At 47.2% G+C, this 19,860-nt stretch overlaps 1 protein-coding gene across 1 annotated transcript in view; it reads left to right on the top strand.

Annotated features, from left to right (window-relative positions):
• MYO5B (myosin VB) overlaps positions 1-19,860 on the top strand; it is a 146,371-nt gene that overhangs the window by 47,315 nt on the left and 79,196 nt on the right. The window contains exons 5-12 of the mRNA XM_031059641.1: positions 1,677-1,833; positions 3,791-3,934; positions 5,301-5,382; positions 9,289-9,396; positions 11,390-11,499; positions 13,012-13,277; positions 16,385-16,466; positions 17,986-18,126. Coding sequence (XP_030915501.1) covers positions 1,677-1,833; positions 3,791-3,934; positions 5,301-5,382; positions 9,289-9,396; positions 11,390-11,499; positions 13,012-13,277; positions 16,385-16,466; positions 17,986-18,126 — 1,090 coding nt within the window. The remainder of the gene's footprint in view (positions 1-1,676; positions 1,834-3,790; positions 3,935-5,300; positions 5,383-9,288; positions 9,397-11,389; positions 11,500-13,011; positions 13,278-16,384; positions 16,467-17,985; positions 18,127-19,860) is intronic.

Raw genomic sequence — 19,860 nt, 5'->3', positions numbered from 1 at the left:
TCTTGTCAGTCTGCTGCTGCTGAAAGTGTCTCAAAGTCATGGCTGTACCAAAATGCTACATGTGACTTGGCTGAGGTTTTTTTCTCAAACCAATTATCCTGAGCCTAGAAGGAATTAAGATGTTTGTGCCTGACAGTGGAGGGAAGTAATGGTGTGGTGTGTCTTTGTTGGAAGTACAAAAGTGGGGTATGGCAATCATTTAGCCTCTGTCCTCATCTGGTATAAACTTGAACTGAGTACCTTAAATTGAAATGTGTTTTGATGGTGTTTCCTGATGTCAAGAGAACTGCAAGGTATAAATTTACTGTTGTACTTGCGTATGGGATTTTCTGTGCCTGCTTTCAGCTGTGATTCATGGAAGCCAGGGCAGAGTCTGGGAAGCTTAAGTTGATCTTACTTAAAAACACACTCAATTATGTCCTTACAGCTTACCCAAGAGCTCAGGTATTTTGGGAGCTTATAGCAAATCCTGCAGTGAAAACTCTGCCCTTCCCAAAGTCTGCAGCCAAATTGCAGAGTTGCTGGGTTTGGTGTGTACTGAGGATGCCCTGGGGAGCAAATCCCACTGCAGTGGAGGAGCTTGGCCCTGGAGCCAGCAAACCTTTTCCTGGAGGGATGTAGATCTGAAAATGAACTCCTGTTACTGCCTTGGCCTTTTCTTTGCCTTGCAGCTCAAGCATATTAAACAGATTAATTACTGGGAGGTAGCTGGTGGGTACCACGCTGGGAAGGACTGGCTATTTCATGGTGACTTCTGCAACAGCTTTTGTGTGAATGATTAATTTTGCAAGTGGAAAAAGGCATTTGGAAGAGCTTGTGCTCTGTGCAAGGCTCAAGAGCTGCATGAGATGGTGCAGCCCCGCCTTCTCAGTGCAAAGTCCCGTGCCCTGGAGGTATCTGGTGAAGTACCTCTGCACTTCAGTGGCCTCACCGTGCCACAGGGTTTGGGGATGAGTCACTGGTGCGAGTCTGATGTCAGACTTGCTTTGTATTGTGATTGTCAAAGTTTCAACCAGATGTTGGGAGTTGTGTGAAAATACTGATACTCATATAATTGCACAGGGAATCAAGTGACTTCTTCTGTGTCCCGATTTTAGGATGCTTGATTTCAGTGTTTTTAATTTGTTTTGAATGTAGAAGACTCATTTTGAGTAACTGTGTTTTAAAAGCAATTTTCACAAGTTGACTGTGTTTTAATGAGCAAAGTCTCAAATGCTTGAGTGAAGGAGCTGGGAGGGAAAATTAAATATACAGTACTATGAGCTGAAACTCAGCCAATGCCTGTTAATAGTTCTCCAGACAGATGCCAGCAGCAGAGTTTGGGTGTTGTGTAAAAAATGGGCTCCCCAGAGTCTCAGGATGGGGGAGGCAGCAGTGCTTCATGCAGGGGCTCAGTTCCCACTGTCTCTGCAAGCCTTTGGGGATGTCCTGGAGATGTCCAGTGTCTGGGGTGTTCTGGAGATGTCCAGTGTCCTCCATGTTCTCTGGGAAATGTCACAGCTGTGTATTACTCACTCTTCCTTTCCTAGTGCAGAAGAAATCCAGTGTCTGTAATGTGGGTGGCCACAGGGCGAGGGACCAGCGACATGGGAAGAGGGTGCAAACAGCCGACAGGAAAATGGATTAACTCAGAGGAGCTTATCTTTCATTGACTCTGCTGCTCTGGCTCCCCCCAGGGAAGAGAAGAACCAGTCCATCATCGTGAGTGGGGAGTCAGGGGCGGGCAAGACGGTCTCTGCCAAATACGCCATGCGCTTCTTCGCCACCGTCGGGGGCTCCGCCAGCGAGACCAACATCGAAGCCAAAGTCCTGGCCTCCAGCCCCATCATGGAGGTAAAAGCTGCTCCTTTTTCTTTGTCCTGATCATTCTGTCTCGCCACAAGTCACAAGGATAGTGACAAACTTGGGGGCTAGAGAGACAGGTCTGATTTACAGCATAACAGCTGTAAATCAGCTGGAGCTGGGCTGAAATGCAGAGATTCACCAACAGCCTCCATTTAGACCCCAATTTAGACCCCAATGCCCCCAAATTGCACCTGCATTTGATGGTCGTAAAGCTGTGTCTGACTATCCCCAGCACATCTCCAGGAGCATTGATGGGGCTCCAGAGTGAAGAGCCCAAGCAGTACAGCTGGCACTGTTAGTGTTTTATCATCTTCCTCCTTTGTTACTCCATGGTGCCCCCTAATCTCCTTCTTTTGTTGTACAGACATGGAATAGAGAAGGAGGGATTAATCTGAGATATTTAAATGAATTTTTATTTTTGTTAGTTTTCTGTTGCTATCAATCATGTACTGGCCTCTTCCCCTAGGCAACAGCAACAGGACAAAAGGACATATAGTCTTAAGCTGTGCCACAGGAGGTTTAGGCTGGACATTAGCAGGAATTCCTTCATGGAAAGGGTGATCAGGCATTGGGAGGAGCCGCCCAGGGAGGTGTTGGAGTGCCCATCCCTGAAAATGTCCAAGGACAGCCTGGACATGGCACTGAGTGCTCTGGGCTGGTGACAAGGTGGGCATCAAGCACAAGTTGGACTCAGTGGGCTGGGAGGGCTTTTCCAACCCAGCTGATCTGTGATAGGGGAATAACGAGTCTCATTATAGGGAAATCTCTGCTCTGAAGGAAAAGGATTCTTATAAATACAAAAGGAAGGGGAAAAGCAGCTTTGTTTCCTTTCACTGAAGCTAGATGCTGAAAATAAATGTCTGAGTGCCTAAATCCCATTTTCCAAATAGATTTTGGAGCCATGAAGTACCTTCAGCTGATTTGGGCTTTTCCAAAGTCCATGAAACTCTTCAGACTCGTGTGACTTTCTTTTCAAGGCAGGAGCCAGCAGTGCTGCTTTAGTGGAGTGTGGTGTTAACCTTAGGCTTGGCTCAGCCTTCAGGGGGGCTTCCCATCACGGTGCCTCATGCCAGATTGTCTGACAGAGAGGGGGTGGCTGATCCAGGGTGAGACACAGCCTGACAGGCAGCATCTGTGGTCTGACACCCATGAGGGTGAGCTGCAGTGTCCAGGCCAGTGGTGCTGCAGGTGAGCAGTTAGAAAAAGCCAGCAGGTGTGTGGCTGATGGGGAAAACTGGCTGGTTTCCTGCAGGTTTACTCCTGGTAAACCTGCTTAAAGTTTACTGCTGGTAAACCTGCTTAAAGTTTACTCCTTTCCTCACCCATCTCCCCTGCCTCTGTGAAATGTAGCTGCAATACTAGGGGGGCACTTAAAACCATCCAAGAAAAAAATTCATGGTGCACACTATTCTTCTATATGACCCCAGAATTTTATTGCTCTAATTTTCCTGCCTGTGTTCAGTTCTGGCTGTAATTTCTAAGTGCTGAGGCGAGGCAACCTGCCTGTCTTTATTGGAAATTGATGAGAACATTGCCTATGCAGAAAAAAACATAAAAGAAAACTGCCAGGTTTGCAGAAAAACCCTGAGGTAAATGGGCTTCTGGGGGAAGGAGACCCATTCAGGAAAGCTGCTGGTCTTGATTCTGAACAAAGGTGGGGGCATCCTATAAGGTGGAACAAAAATGTTGAGGCTTTTAGGATGTGGGTGGTCTAATTACTGTACAAATATTTGTTGCTGTTTGTATACATTTTTCTTCCATAAAAACCCTTTTCAGTGAAGAGTTCTCCCCAAAGTCATTGCTCCTCTGCCTTCTGCATCTGGGAAGAGGCTTCCCTCAGAACCTCCTGTGGCTGTTTATATAACACTGATTGCAAATCGAAGTGTTTAAAGAAATTCAAAAATGCAATTGAAATTTAATGTTTAATTTTGTTTGTTTTATGCAGGCCATTGGAAATGCTAAAACAACAAGGAATGACAACAGCAGCCGCTTTGGGAAATACATTCAGATTGGCTTTGATAAAAGATACCACATCATTGGTGCCAACATGAGGACGTATCTGCTGGAAAAATCTCGGGTTGTATTTCAGGTGAGGAGCTGTGGGGCTTTGTCCTTTTTTTCTTTTGGGGGCTGTATTCCAGGAATTCAATAGTCTGGGTTTTTTCTGTGGATAAGAAAAAAAAATCTCTTTACAAATAGAACCACAGAATCATTTAGGTTGAAGTGACCTTTAAGACCACTGAATCTAGCTGTCCCCCCAGCACTGCCACACCCATCACAGAGTCTCATCATGGAATGGTTTCGGTGGGAAGGGATTTTAATCACCTTATTCCCCCTGCCATGGGCAGAGACACCTTCCACTGTCCCAGGCTGCTCCAAGCCCCATCCAGCCTGGCCTTGGGCACTGCCAGGGATCCAGGGGCAGCCACAGCTGCTCTGGGCACCCTGGGCCAGGGCCTGCCCACCCTCCCAGCCAGCAATTCCTAATTCCCAATATCTAACCCAAACCTGCTCTCTGTCCATGGGAAGCCATTGCTCCTTGTCCTGTCCCCCCATGCTCTTGTACAAAGTCCTTTTCCATCCTCTTTGTGATTGCATCTCCAAGTGTCACCTCCACGCGGCTTTTAAGCCCCTTCACGAGTGGGGACTCCACCAGTGCCCTGGGCAGCTGTGCCAGGGCTGGACAGCCCTTTACATGGAGGAATTGTTCCTGATAGCCAACCTAAACCTCCCCTGGCACAACTAGAGGCTGTTTTCCCTTCTCCTGTCACTTTCTTGGTGGACACAGCTTCCAGATGTGTGTTTTGGACTCAGTCTTGGAGTCCTTTATGATTCCAGCCTGATGAGCCTTGTCCTGGGCTAAGGTGTACCTGGAAGACTTGTTAGATAAGGAGCCAGGGAGAACAAATGGAGGCAGCAGTGTTCAGTTTTGAAGATGAAGAAGGGCAGGAGAGGGGCTGAGAAGGCTGATGTCTGCCACAGCACATCCCTTGGGTTTCTTGTGCAGTCTCAGGAGGGGCTTTCTTAGTTTCTGCTTGGAAGGTAGATCAGAAGCTACTGCAAAAATTTTGTCCTTACGCAAAAATAAAGTGCTCCATCTACAAAAATCTTAAAAACCTGACACTTTGAGAGGCCATGAAGAGTAAGCCACCTTCTTTTATATTACTGTGGGTTTGCAACTCAGTGCTTGCTGCTTCATTCATCCAGAGAGGGATAAGATGTGGAAGGTAACACAGAATTATTTACTTTCTTTGCCAGGTGGGCAGTGTGTGTTGGTCAGGTTTGGCACCTCCTTTCTCCTAGGTGGCAAGGAAAACTTTTTTATGTTGGTGTCACTGACAGGTCTCAGTGGTGGGAGGCAGGGGATGGGACCAGGGTGGCCCTGGGCTCAGTGTGAGGGTGGGAGCACTGCTGTGACCCCTCTGTGCCGCTGGTAACTCAGTGTTTCCCCACAGGCAGAGGACGAGCGCAACTACCACATCTTCTACCAGCTCTGTGCCTCCTCAAGCCTCCCAGAATTCAAAGACCTTGGACTCAGTAAGTGCTGGCACATCCCTGTGCCCTGCTGGCTGCTGCCTGGCCTGAGGGCAGCAGGGCAAGGTGGTGGGGTCAGAAATGCAGGTCCCTGGGGAGGCCTGTGTGTCCTGGGAGGAGGGCAGGGGGATGAGACTGCAGGGCTCTGCTGCTGGGTGGAGCACAGGTTTGCTCACCCCATCTCCAGGGGTGTGGCACTTTGGGTGAGGGTGGGTGCCCCCAGAAGCTGTGGCTGCCCCCAGATCCCTGGGAGCGTCTGGGGCTGGGTTGGATGGGGCTTGGAGCAGTCTGGGACAGTGGAAGGTGCCCCTGTAAGGTCCCTTACAACCCAAATAATTTTGTGATTCTGTGATTTTTTAAAAATTGGCAGTGAAACTGCAGTAGCTTCAGCTGCAGTGAAGCTACATTGCTGTGGTGTATGCCAGCTGATGCAGGGAGATCATGTGTTAATATTGTACCAACCTTGCATAAGGTGTGTGTTTTAAATCACACGTGAGTGTGGACTGATCCGGCCCGTGTCTTGGCAGGAGTGCTTGTGTCCTTTGAATTAGTTATGTTTCTTTCTTTTTAATGGCTAACTCCTGCAGTGGGTTGGGTTTTTTCCCCCCGGATTTGCAGCAAAGCCTCAGTAGAACACTTGATTCAGAGGGTTTGCATTTGCAGCAGGTGGTGCAGGGATGAATTTTAATTATTTTTTAATCTTGAATATTTGCTGTTGCTTAGAGGGAAAAGCAAGGTTTAACCAGGCTTTTAACCTATTTTGAACAGGGAGCAAGGCAGGTTTTATCCCACCATAGGGCCTTGCAGAAGCTGCCACCCACACTACAGTGGAATGGCAGATGAAGAGAGGGGATTTCAGTTTCTGGGTAATTCTGAGCTTGTCTTAATGACCTTTTGGGTCACTGTAGGCACATTGCCCGTGCAGAGCACATCACATGGACCCTTTTCCAGAGTTTATGCCATATTTATGTTCTTCATTTTTAAAAGCATACCCTGGGTAACGATGATGTTTGCTGGCATCTTAAAATTCAGACATAAACTATTTCAGCTCCTTCTGGGAGATGAGTTGACGTGTGAGAGCTCCAGCTGTGAAACCACTGCTCTCTCCTTGGGAACATGAGGATCAGGGGAAATACCAGTCTTACTCATCACAGCTCTCTAAAAGCATCATCTGTGTTTTTGTGACTGGCAGGAGTGCAGGCTGAGAGCCTTTGCTGTTCGGGTGCATCACCCAGGACACGTTTGTGCAGTTGTGACTGTGGCTCAGCCTCAGCATCTCAGGGATGAATGTGTAATGGCAACAGCTGGCGGTGCAGGGGGAGTGGGTGCCAGGGCCATTAGTTGCAAGGAGGCCTTCTTGGGTCATTTCTAATCAAAATTTGGTGCCAGTGCCTGTCAGTCTCCAGCTGCTCTCTGTGGCACTTTGCATTCGCTGTGTCACAGCATGCCCAGGTGTCCAGCGGGTGTTGGAGAAGAAGCAGCTCTTTCCAAAGGTGAAGGGGTGTGCCCTTGGTGTTTCCTGCCCTCTCACCTTGCAATAGCTGGAAAAAGCCTCCGCAAAGCGTTTTAGGGGCTGTCAGATGTGGGGCTGCTCACGGGTTTGGTGGGGATGGGAATGTGGGTCCGTGAGCTGCTCCTGTCGGTGTGATACAGGAGCAGCTTGTGGGAATGCTGGTGCTGGGCAGGGGGCTGTGGGTGCAGAGGTGCACAATTCACTTGTTTGTCTTTCTTTTGAGTGATGTTTTTAATTTCCAGCTTTGCCTTGGATTTACTGGCCTGCTTGAAGATGACTAGTCAGCACTCAGATTTATTTCCTTATGTGAGCTGTACTTACCTGTCAATCTTGTCTTCCCAAGGCTTATACAAAACAAGAGGTGTCTTGATGTGAAAATCCACTTTTTATTTATTACTCATGGAGGAGGATCTATATTTTTCCATCTGAAAACCAGGAGCTATTGCTTCTCCTTTGGGTCTTACACAAACACAGAATTGTTATTACTTCCTTTTATGTTGCAAGATGCTGGAAAACAAAAGGAGTCTCTAAACATACGTGAGTCCAGCAGAGCAAACTGTTGGCTGCAGTCAGAGTGATCCTAAAGGGCTTAATTTTAAACTAGAAAGTAAATATTTGACTTTAAATGGTGATGTGCAATGCAAGTGCCTTTTGAATTGTGGTGTCTGGCTTAATGATGCCTGGGCAGTGGTGCAAGGCAGAAACATGTTTTATTTGTTTGCAGTGAATCAAAGGGTTTGTGTGGTTAAAATAATTACAGAGATCTTGAAATACAGAGATTGGAGTCAGTTATACCAGGGATGACTTGAGGCGGAGCAGATCCCAGTGTGAATGTTGAAATGGAAAGCTGAGGTCCTGGTCCCATCAGCCACCAGCAGCAGCACCAGGCTGTGAGTGTGATGTGCTCCACCATGGGGTGGGTGATCTCCTCTTGTGCTGGGGGACCAGGAGGGGACATTGTCTGCCTGACCCCAATCAGCATTTTCTGCCCCTCATTCCTGATGCTCCAGCAATGAGTGAAATTAATGAAATCTCTGGGTAGCAGGGCTTTTGCATGCCGAAAGGAATCAAATGTTTTTCTTTACAGCCTGGAAGTACAGCTAATGCAGAAGCCCGTGGGAGGCCCGGGAAGGGAGGGGGAGCTTCTGGTGGCAATTTGAGTCAAGAAAAGTGCAGATTGCAGTGTTTTAAAGGTTACCACTAGGCTGGTGTGGAACACAGTAGGATTTTTCTCTCTATTCACCATGCTTGGGAAATATGTTTGTGTGTGTTAATGAGTGGGTTTTGGCTAATGACTCCTACTCAGTTCAAAACGGGCTGAGGCTGGTGCTGAGAACTGATTTTGGGTGGAGTGGGGAGGCTGTCCAGGGGCTGGGCTCCGCCAGCCCTCGCAGGGAAAAGCTCTGGCTGTGCCAGGGCTCAGCAGCAGCCGTGGGCACACGTCTCCCTGCTCTGGCCCTCCTGGGGACCTTGTTTTAAGGAGGAGGATTACATGAGCAGCTTTCTTCAGTGGACACAAATCCTGCAATCTCTTCTTGTTGTATTTGCATTGGAAATGCCTCTCAGCCTCCACAGGATTTATTGGTGTCATCCTAGAGTAACTTTGCTAGAGCACAGATGTTCAAGTGGTGTAATGCAGGCGCCGTGAGCCATTCTCCATTCCCTTTGCTCCCAAGGATTAAGGCTTTGTGTAGAAAAGGTGTTAAAATACCTGAATTGGTCATGGATGCGTAAAACAGGATGAGGAATTACTGAAAGGAGTCACCTCAGCGTTTGAAATGGTCTTCCCCCACGTGATGGAGCTGTTACTAGAATCCCAGACACAGCACAGCGCTGCCCTGACTGCACTTGCTGTGCATGGAGAAAAGGTTCCACCACTGCAAGAAGCAGCTACAGCCACCTACCCAAGGCTCTGCTTCATCCACCCTGAGCAAACTGTGGTTCAAAGAACACAGGTGTCCTTCAGGGATGGGCACAGGGAGCATCCAGTGCCCATTCGGGGGAGTGCTGCAGTGGGGTGTGGATATGGCAGCCTGGGCAGAGAGAGAGAAAACTAGATAAGATTTCCCATGAATTGGTCTGGGAAGTTTTAGGGAGGTGGAGAGAAAGAATTGTAAACTATCTGCAGGTGGTGTTTTGCACAAGTTGTTTTTCTCATAAGACATTTACCTAAGGGTGTCTTCTTAATTAGCCAGTCATGTGAAATGTGTTGATTAAATGACCAATCAGGTCTCCCTGTATCGGAACTGTGTATAAAATAAGGGGTTCCAATAAACCTGGGGTTTCTAGCCTCTTAACTTCTGACCTAGAAACAGTATTATTTATTATCCATTCCTGACTCAGTGGAGACAGCGGGGAGGACTGCTTGCTCACCTTTTCCTCGTCTTCTCTCCTAGCATGTGCTGAAGACTTTTTCTACACTTCTCAGGGAGGTGACACGTCCATCGACGGCATGGACGATGCTGATGACTTTGAGAAAACCAGACATGCCTTCACACTGCTTGGTAAGGAGTTGCTCTGCTTGAAGCCTGCCCAGCAGAAGTTTCTCTCAATTGTTCTCAGTGTTTTGCCTGAATTATAATGTTCCTGTTGACCTAGTTGGCTTTACTTTGCTCTTTAGTAGGAACTGCAGAGGTGTTTCTAGCAGCTGTCTGTGCAGCAGCAGTGAAATGGACAGGGATGCAGAATTTAAGAGAAGCCATTCTGAAGTCAAAGCAGGGCTGCAGTATTGACTTGCTATTTTTTACCCTGTTTACGAGCAGGAGAAGAGCTATTACTGTGCAGTTCAGTCTGTGTTGTGGTGGAGGGTGATGTCACTTGCTGGATCACAGTGCTGTGCTGGGTAGCTGATTCCTGGAAATAATGAGCTGAGTACATCCCTGCTGTGCAGAGTCCACATGCACACGGCAGCTGCAGGAACTGTGGCTGTGTCCAGCCCCTGTGCTGGCAGCAGGGGTGCAGAGCTGTTAAAGGAAAAACAATCTGGAAGGGAAAACTTGCCCAGTGTATTTGTATTTATCTGAAACCAGTGTATTTGTATTTATCTGAAACCTGGTCAGTCTTGGTACCTCTAGGGTCCATTTCACAGGTTGGGAGGGGAGCTCATGATATTTACAGTTGTCTATGAAATCCCCTGACCAGCTGTGCCTGCAGTGAGTGTGGGGACTCACTGCAAGCTGTAGAACTGCACTTGTTTCCCCAAAATTTGTCCTCTTTGTGTTTTAGATGGGGCTCATCTCTTTCTCTTTGGGGTCTTTAGCCTTGTCTTGTTCAGCTTGTGCGAGTTCTGTTACCTACTCAAAAAATACCATTCCTGGTTGCTCCAAGCTTGCCCACAGGACTGCAATCCCCAGAGAACTCTCCCCCACCCCCCTGACATGTGTAGTCTCTCTTTGGTCCCCTTCTCTGGCTCCCCAAGCAGCTCCCCTGTCTCCTTGCTGGTCCCTGGGAAGCCCTGTGAGAGCATCTTCCTCTGGGGCCAGTCTGATGATAATTTTCTGTTCTTCATGTGCTCCTCTCTCTCTGCTTTTCCTCATTTCCCTCCAGTGTTTCCCAGCTCTGCTTCTGTTCATGGCCTGATTAAATTGCTACTACAGTTTCCAGCCTTGCCTTTTTGTGTGTAACTACAAGTCAAATTTGTCTGCAAATCCCCAATCCTAGCCAGGCTTAACTCCAGTTAAGAGTTCTGAGTAAGAGCAGAGCGTTACTCCTTTTAGTAACCTTGAAACATTTCTCACTGTGCTGATAACAGAAATGTCCTGAGAGAGAGAGAAAGGGAGGCTCTGGATAATTCAGAAACCAGCAGGTGATGTCTCAGACCTTGGGTGGATAATGAGGACACCAGCCCTGAGCACAAAAGGGACACAGAAACCCAGCTGGGATGTTAAAAAAACCACAAGATACAGCAAGAAGGCCATGTGTGGGCTGCTGCTGAGCAAAGCTCCTGCTGGGAATGCCTGTAAAGAAAAATAGATCAAGCAATATATAAATAACATATATAAAACAATAGCATCTTACACCCCCAGTAAAGACCCACAAGTGTCTCTTGTGGAGACACTGGGGAGGGTAAGACAGAGCTCCCCATCACCTCCCTGCATCCAGCTGTGCCACCAGTGTGGAGGCGTTGTGCAGGGCTTTAATTTTCCCTTCTTTTTGTGGGACGTTGGCAATAAGTGTAATTTGTAATTTGTGTGCTTTGGTTGTCAGCAGACTGTGATGACAGATGAGCAACTCCTTGTTCTGTGAAGGCTGCAGAGCCCCTTCTGATCCTGTAACTCTGATCCTGTTTGTTCACTGTGGAGCAGCATCCTTGGGTTTGTGTATATTAAACCCACCCATGTTAAAATTGAGAGTTTATGGTGTATTTTTTGGAGGAAGCCTCATGATTCTGAAACCAATTGCCTTGGAAGGAAATCAAATGCTGCAAGCGCCTTCAAATAAACTTAACATTGTGTTTCATTTTCCTTTGTGACAATCAGCTATCAATTGTTCCCACAGGAGTGAAGGAGTCTCATCAGATGACCATTTTTAGGATAATTGCTGCCATTCTGCACCTGGGGAACTTGAAGATCCAAGGGGAACGAGACGGGGAGGTCTGCAGTGTATCGGTAGGTGACCCTCAGGAGCTCCCATGTGGGGAGCTTGGTGTGCTCAGGAAAGCCCTTTTCTTCCTGTTTTCTTGGCCTTTTCTGAAAACACATCACAAGTTCCTAGTTGCTTTGTTTGTCCTGGGAAATAATGCATTTTTCCTGCTCTCTAGCCAGCCTGCAAGGGAGGTTGTTCAAAAATTGCTTTCATCCCTGACATCCCAGCCCACCTTAGCTCTTCCTGCTTCCTTAGAACACCCAGTGCAGGGTCTTGGGGACTTGTGACACTGATGGTGACACCAGCACAAGGTGTGATGGTTTACAACCACTTTTCTCCAGGCAAAGCCGTGGAGCTGCTGCTTGTAAAGTGGCCAAAGGAGCATTCCATGGTTAATTAGCAAAAATAAGTAACACTAAAGATGCCTTAGAGGCAGTTTTTCTGTTTCTGTGTTTGTTCAGAGGTGGGGAAAAGTAAAGCAATTACATGGAAAATACTGTCCTGTAAATTACCATTGCATCCCAGGCTGGGTCGTTTGTCCCTAATTAAAGTATTAAAAGGGTTCTGCACACACTTCAGTGTTACCCTAGGGATAGTGTGGTGTTCAGTGTGAGATGCTAGAGGTAATTTACTTGATATTTGGCAACATGAATATGTGAAGGCTGCCTGCTTCCACGATGTTGAGTTCTGTTAATGAAGCTCATGTTGTTTAATTACCTTCAAATATAATTGCAAGGTATTAAATCAATTCTGGTACAACCTTGGCTCTGGTCAAAAAGGTATTGTAGCAATAAAACATCCTAGAATTCTTGTAAAATGCACTTTTTTTTCCTGCATCCTCAACCCCATCCAGCATTTCTAAGTACACTTACCTAACTGGAAACAATTTACTTCCTATAAATATGTATTATTACATAGGGGAGGGGGAAATTGTTTTCTCATTTTCCAAAAGGCAGAGCCTGCTATCTGACCATAATAAAGGCTCAGAAGTGCTTTGTCTTAATTTCGGAGGCAGAAATACATTGCACTAATGAAAATGAAGTTCACATTTCATTTTATTAATTGTGCAAAGCCTAAGCCCTTCTGGAAATGCACAATTTATTGCTTTGTTATTCAGGATGGAGCTATTTTGTGAAAGGCATGGTGTCCTGGCATACCCTAAGCTTTAGTCTGAGGCATAACCAGGGTTGCTCTGTGGCAGGGTGTAGCTGCAGCTCGAGGAGGAGTTTGGTGGAGAATTCTTTTTGCTGTGGAAATGTGCTTTTGTAAAAGCTGAGAGCTTAAGGATAACCAGAGCAGGCCTTGGTAGCATAATCCAGAGCTCTGTGTGAGCTGTCCCACCCTGTCCATGAGGACTCCCACAACTGGATGGGTGTCACTGCATTCCTACTCCTGTCCCCCCTACAGAGACAGCTTTCCTAGGCAGTTACAAAACCCCACCATTGGGTGGGTGTTAAACTTGGGTGTTAAAATGCCTCTCTGGGGTGTCACCAACCTGCTGACTTGACTTCTGGTCCCCCCCACCTCCCTCCCAGAGCGAGGACGAGCACCTGAGCAGCTTCTGCAGCCTGCTGGGTGTGGAGCACAGCCAGATGCAGCACTGGCTCTGCCACCGCAAGCTCGTCACCACGGCTGAGACCTACGTGAAGAGCATGTCCCTGCACCAGGTGGTGAACGCCAGGAACGCCCTGGCCAAGCACATCTACGCCCAGCTCTTCAACTGGATCGTGCAGCACGTCAACAAGGCCCTGCACACCACTGTGAAGCAGCACTCCTTCATCGGCGTGCTCGACATCTACGGGTAGGCACCTCCTCAGCTCCCCGGGCTGCTCAGTGGCTCCTTTACAGCTTGTCTTCCCCTTCCTGCAAAGCACACGCTGCTTTGTCTGGGGGAAGGTGGTGGGAATGATGGAAAGGAGCATGAAAAAGTACTGCGTGGTTTGCAGTTTTGACACCAGCAGGGCTTTTCCACAAGGACCTGCAGGTCCTACTAAAGAGGCAGATTTGCAGAGGAAGGTGTCCATGTTCTTGGCTGAAATGCTTGTGGGATTCTGGTGTCCTAAAATGGCCATGAATCCCTTCTTTAAATGGATGTTGCTGTCTAAATGCTGAGTAATTTGCAGTGCAGGGAATATGGGTGTTGATAGCCTGACTCTGCTGAACTTTAAAGTGGTCTGGTTCTCCTAACTCATGAGTTTTTTGAACTTTAATGCATTTTTCTAATGATCAGATGTTTCCCCCCACAAGTGGATGGTGTTTTGTCCTGTCATTTGGGAGAAGGATTGAGCTGGAAAGACAGGGAGCCTGCAGCAGCTTCACAGCACATCCTTGACATCCTCAGAGCTTCTGTCCAAGTGCTCCTGGGGGAGGACTGTGCCTCTGGGTGGGATTTCTAGGGATGCGATCCAAACAGAGGGTGCAGAAGCTGTAGGGTTTTTCTTCCAACTTTCTAATGCTCGACTTTGCATCTTTAATTCTCTGTTAACACTGAGGTGAGAGGGTGCAGCACTGTATTTATTGAAATGGTGTTATTTGTTGTAGTGCCAATACTGAAGTCAGTCAGAAGAATGGATTCATGTGGCACTCCTGGACTTGGTGGGGATGGCTTGTTCCCCCTCTTGTTTGCCACGTGAAATGTGAACACCCAGGCAACCAGCTGTGTGCTGGACTTATTCATGAACTTTAAGTATTTTAATACAAACCTTGGTGTTTCAGAGGACTTAGGAGAGACAAGCAGAATGGGGAGCAGCAGAAAAACCAAAATGCAGCATTTGCCCCTTGAAAATCTACTTACAAGAGCTGTCCCCAAGCTGGATGTGCCTTCCAGGGAGCCATAGCAATGGGCTGGAGTGGTGAATATGCTTATTTTTTCCACCAGATTACAGTGCACTAAAATGAATAGAGACCCAACAGGCACTGTTTTGCTTTCCCCATCAGGATGTTGCCCTCAGTGCAGTCACTCTGAGCAGGTAGGGCCTCCTGGTGTGCACACACGTACGGCTGGCGACTAATCTGCTTTGTCAATTAGCAAATTGTGCTAGTAGATTCCCTTAATTAGCAACTTTGTGAGGTCCTCCTCGGAGCTGGAGTTGTACAGCAGCTCTGCCCCCGGCTGGCACTCACTGGGAGGGTTCATAAATCACATCTGGGGTCTCAGAAGGGGAGAAGTTTCCACTCCGATTTCTTTTCCTCATACACTCCTGCCCTCATTGCTTTTCCCACCTAGCTCGCTGTGCCTCTCTATCTATGTTTTAACTAAATCTTTCCTTGCCCTGTTGCTGTGGTCATGCCTGCAGCAGCTGATATTTCCAAAGAGTCGTGGATGCCACATTCCTTGAGTGGCAAGGGCTGGAGGCACAGATTGGCTCAGCCACGCCACCAAGATCGAGCACAGAGGGGGCTCTCAGGGACACTGAGGGCCACAACACATCTTTAATGTCATCATTTGTTGTCCCAGGCACCAGATTCTGTGGCATGAAAGACTGTCAAGCCCAATTTTTGGGAAGGGGATGGGCTAAGCATCCTCTGCTTGGCACATGTGGCACCAGCTGCGGGGGCAGTGCTGGGCATGCAGAGGGAGAGCAGTCCCAGGCTTCCTCAGGGACTGTGGGGGTGATAAAAGCACAAAACCAGCTAATTTCTCCCATTCCCCTTTTTCTTTTGCCGTTTGGCATTGCATTTCCCCAGGGCCTCTGGCATTTTGTGTAGTGATGGCATTGTCACCTGGAAGTACCCGGGGAACAATTGCATCGCCTGGGTAACAGCAGGGTGGTCCTCAGGAAGTGGCAGAAGTGCTGATTATTTTGAGGAAGAGAGGCTGGAAAGGAGGGGCTTATTCATTCAGTGTTTAAAGACTGTTCTGCCAGCTCCTACAGTGCCTATTACCCGAACAATTATTTAGTCACATATTTATCATTACAGCAGCTTACTCATTGAACACAGGAAGCCTTCCCACTTCTCCCCTTGGTTTAATCCTTACAGTCATGTGTCAGAGGCTTTTTTCCCCTTCCCCCTTCCAACTGTGCCTTAAAAATAGAAATATAAAACACATAATCCCAGTGGTAACTCAAAATGCCCTCTTTGGGTTTTAAGAGCAAGCCTGGCTCTCTGTGCCTGTCCTTGGGTGTTGTGTGCTTCAGCCTCAGGGGCTCTGCTGGCTCCCTGCTCCTTACCTGTAGTCTGCCTTACTAAAACTGCATATTTTTTCCTTTCTAATTGTGACAAACAAGCTATTTTTGGGCCTCTTTTGGAGCTGATCTGTGGCAGGGTAAGATAATGTTTTGGCTGTGGAAGTCCTGGTGAAGAGGTGGATCACAGAGTCCCGCACCAAAGACCCTCTAAGGGTCCTCTAAGGAACGTGGAGTTGGAGCTGAAATCACCATTTTCCCCTGCTCCCTTCCAGAACTTGCTTACTCACGTGTGTCTAATTTTTGTGCTAACAGGGATGCAGTACAGAAGCTATAATTACAAATTTAATACCTTCTTTTTTCTGCTCTATTAAATTCCATTAAAAGTAGCATGCTGGGTCTTTTAAGACAGCAGCTACTGTTTCTTCATCACCTTTGCAGTGAATGTATTTGGAACTTAATATTTCATAATATTTTTCCCCACGAGAGGCAGTTACATTTCTTGTCTCAGACGAAGCTGATGGGCAGGAAGCTGCAGTCGTGCCAAATGTCTCATCCGTGTGTACCAGGAGGGACCTCTTGAATCCCTTGAGTTGTGCCAAGAAAAGAAAGATGTTTTGAGGAAAAAAGTGTAAATTTAGGGTAGGAGGAATGGAAAGGAGGGTTGAGTGTTCCCCATCACACGGATGGCACCGTTGCAGGAAAAAATTTTAAAAAAAATTAAAAAAGAAGATTTTGAGACAAAGCAACGCCTAATGCTGATTTATTCATTGCTTTGCAGGTTTGAAACTTTTGAAGTGAATAGCTTTGAGCAGTTCTGTATCAACTATGCCAACGAAAAGCTCCAGCAGCAGTTCAACTCGGTAAGGTCAGCTTGGAAAGTTTCCATAAAACCGAGCAGAAAATGTAACTAGGCAGGATTGTGGCGTGTCTGGCTTCTGCTCTGCAGCATTCACCTGCAGCCTGGACAGATCATGGGCATCCTTGGGATGCCTCTCTCCCAGACATTTCACTGCAGTGGTTCTGGACATTCCTATCAAGTTGGAAAATGTTGCTTAGTTGATGTAGAAACGTAATCCTGGAAATGGATTTGCATGTGGTTCGTGCAAAGGCTCACATATTGCTCCGAATAAGTATGAAACCTGCCTTTTTCTTGGTGCTGTTTCAATCCTAAAACAAAACCTGGGTGGTCTCATGCTGATTTCCAGTGTGAATTAAAATAAGTTATGGGTGTGGAAACCTTCCCATTAAGCATGGCTTAAACCTGTGAGATGAAAACTCTGTATTAAATAACAGAATTGGAAACATTCCCCGCTTTTCACTTGGACATGCCTCACAAAACCCAGAAGTGTTCTATTTTACTAGAAACAAGCATTTACCTTCACTGGAAATTGAACCAGTAAGGAGTTGTCTTCTGCTTTGGTTGTAACTAGGGAAAAAATACTGTTAATTTCAGGATACAGGGGAAAACTTGTTAAATTTGAGCATTTAAGTACTGCAGATTAGTTTGGCCCTTTGAAGCTATATCTGCTGCATGGACATGAACATTTGCTTTCTATCTAATGCATCAGATAGATCACTGCTGCTAAAAATGAAAAGTAAATTATGGATGGATTGTATTTGCACTATTCATATCTTACTTGGTATGTCTAACTATCACTTCTGAAGCTTATAAATTCAAGCTCCAAGATGACATGTTTGAAGAGATTTTAAAAAGCTATCTTTGAAGGGAAAAAAAAGTGCATTTGAAAAATCATTTTTTAATATGCTCTGGAGTATCTCAGAAATAGCCAGAGACAATTTATCTGCTTGGGCAGAGGTCTGAGATATGTAAGCCTTGCAAAGATTTTTTTATTATAGGTTCTTTTAAATAGGAATTTTCAATAGAAGTGTCCCTGAGTCAGTCAGATGCTGCTGCTGATATCCCTTGTGGGATGCTGGGTGCTCTTTGTGGAGCCCTGCTTGCAGATGGGGACACGGGCTCCCAGCCCTGGCTGGGCTCCCAGCTTGTGAACCTGTTTCAGGTCACTGCTTTAATCAGCAGAGCAATAAAGCAGAGGAGGATTTTTGTCAGCCCAGGTGATAGATGTGTCACTGCCACACCAGTGTATGGCTCCCACCTCGTTGCAGTGACAGCTTCAGGCACTTTGTAGTGAAAGTCATTTCAAGCCTTATTTTTCCCTGCGCCGTGGTGCCCCAGCGTGATGGTTTTGTTTTCCTGGCCAGGAAAATGGGTTGTGTGAATGTGCACGATGTATGTGAGGGCACCTAGAGTCTCTGGAGGTGCTCATGGAATGCTGAAGCCCAGCAGGGACAGGGGGAAGGGGCTGTGCTCTGCTGGCTGGGCTCACACTCAGCAGCTCTGCTTTCTCCCACTCCCAGCACGTGTTTAAGCTGGAACAAGAAGAGTACATGAAGGAGGGAATCCCCTGGACTCTCATAGACTTCTATGACAACCAGCCCTGCATAGACCTGATAGAGGCCAAGCTGGGGATCCTGGACCTGCTGGATGAGGAGTGCAAGGTAAAGAGACCTCCCACCTTTTCACCCCTGTCTTTGTCTCTGTAAAAGGTCAGAGAATGGGCTTTAATCTCTGGTGTCTTGCAGGGGGGTAAACATCTCCTTTCACGTGTGTTGCTGCGGTGCTCATGGCAAAAGCAGGCTTGAGCTGCGGTTTGCTTTGGTTTGGGCAGGTGTTTGCTCCAAACCTCCTGGGCAGGTGTTTGCTCCAAACCCAGGTACCTGCACTCACCTTGTGCAGCCTGTGCTCGTGTGTCTGGCCTGGCTGTACTGAGGGACAGACTTCCACGGAGACCTGAGGTCTTTGGCACTGCCCAAAAGGAGCTGGAGCTCCTCTCAAGCCTTATTTTGTCTCAGGGGAAACCTGTCTTCTTCCAACAGCTCTTTAAGGCAAAACTCATTGCATTTAATGTGCAGACTTCAGAGTGGTGATGTTGGAGAGCAGTTTGCTGTCTTTTGCCCTCCCTCTCTCTCATACTGGCCAAAGTGAAATCTTGTTTGAAATTTGAGAAGAAAAGCCAGAGTGGCAAACCTTGATGACAATCCAGAAGAAAGGCTGGGCTCCTTGTTCACACGTTTTTCAGTCATGAATAATCAAATAAACTTAGGAATAAGGAATGTCAGAGGGCAGGTTTCCTTGGGAAGCTGGGATGCCTGTTTTGAAGCTCTTTGATGCTGCAGATGTCCTGTTGGAAGGGGATGGGGACTGCCTTCCTGCTGGGTGTGGCTGCCTTGGAGAGCCTCAGCCTGGTGTTGCTGTGGGGTGACCCACGTTGTCCTCTGGAAGGGTTTCCATTGAGGCTCGGGTGTGTTCTGTGTCAGGGAATGTCTTTCTGACCGTGGGAGGGCCCTGAGTGCTTATGAACAAAGGCAGGGAAGAGTGAGACAAAGTGCTGGGAGAGCTGAAGTGGATAAAGGACCCAGCACACCAGCACAGCCAAGGTGATAAGAAGGACCCAAGGAATTCTTGTGGGGTTTGTGGGATCCATGAGCACAGGACAGATCTGGTGGCTCAAGAACAGGAGCATTGTCTTGTATCAGCGGGAAAGGGTTGGGATCCATTATTCAGACTCGTTTCCCTGGACAGGGATGTAGCACCTGTGTTTGTCTGCAAGAGGGGTGACCTGTGAAGTGTTTACTGCCCTCCAGGTATCAGGGCTGCCTTCCCAGGCATGGCAGGGCTCAGCCCTGCTCTGGGCTACAGACACTCTGGCTTTGTCTTTGGCATGAGGCAGAGTTGGGGCTTTGCCCTTTTCAAGTCTGCGATCACAAAATCTCCTTAAAAATGAGAGCAAACTAGACTTAATTTTGTGTCCTTAAAAATAGCATCTCAGCCAGTGCTGGTTTGGAAGGAGGTCAGATTATTTGCTTGATATTCAGCACCATTTAATCTGCTCTCTGTGCTATCAAGCCAGTTAAATTCTGCAGGCTCAAACTGTCTCCTGGATGCTGTGAGGACCATAAGGGAAGTTTCCCTGATGTTGGGAGTCACACCCTTGGCTCCTCTCTGGAGCACCTGGCACTGGTTGCTGCTGGTGGCATTGCTGGTGGTGACATTGCAGCTCCCATGTCCCACCAGTACCTGGTGCTACTTTTTTTAGTCCATACTTTTTTGACAAAAAAGCCCTCACAAACAAAAATACAAAAAAAACCCCCCAAAACAAACAAACAAACAAAAAAACCCCCCAAACAAATAAACAACAACAAAAAAAAAACCCAAAAAAAAAAAAACCACAA

The sequence above is a fragment of the Geospiza fortis genome, unplaced genomic scaffold, assembly GCF_000277835.1.
Source record: "Geospiza fortis unplaced genomic scaffold, GeoFor_1.0 scaffold488, whole genome shotgun sequence".
Classification (NCBI taxonomy): domain Eukaryota; kingdom Metazoa; phylum Chordata; class Aves; order Passeriformes; family Thraupidae; genus Geospiza; species Geospiza fortis.
The sequence above is the reverse complement of the archived record's forward strand: the minus strand, read 5'-3'. Positions and strand labels throughout refer to the sequence as shown.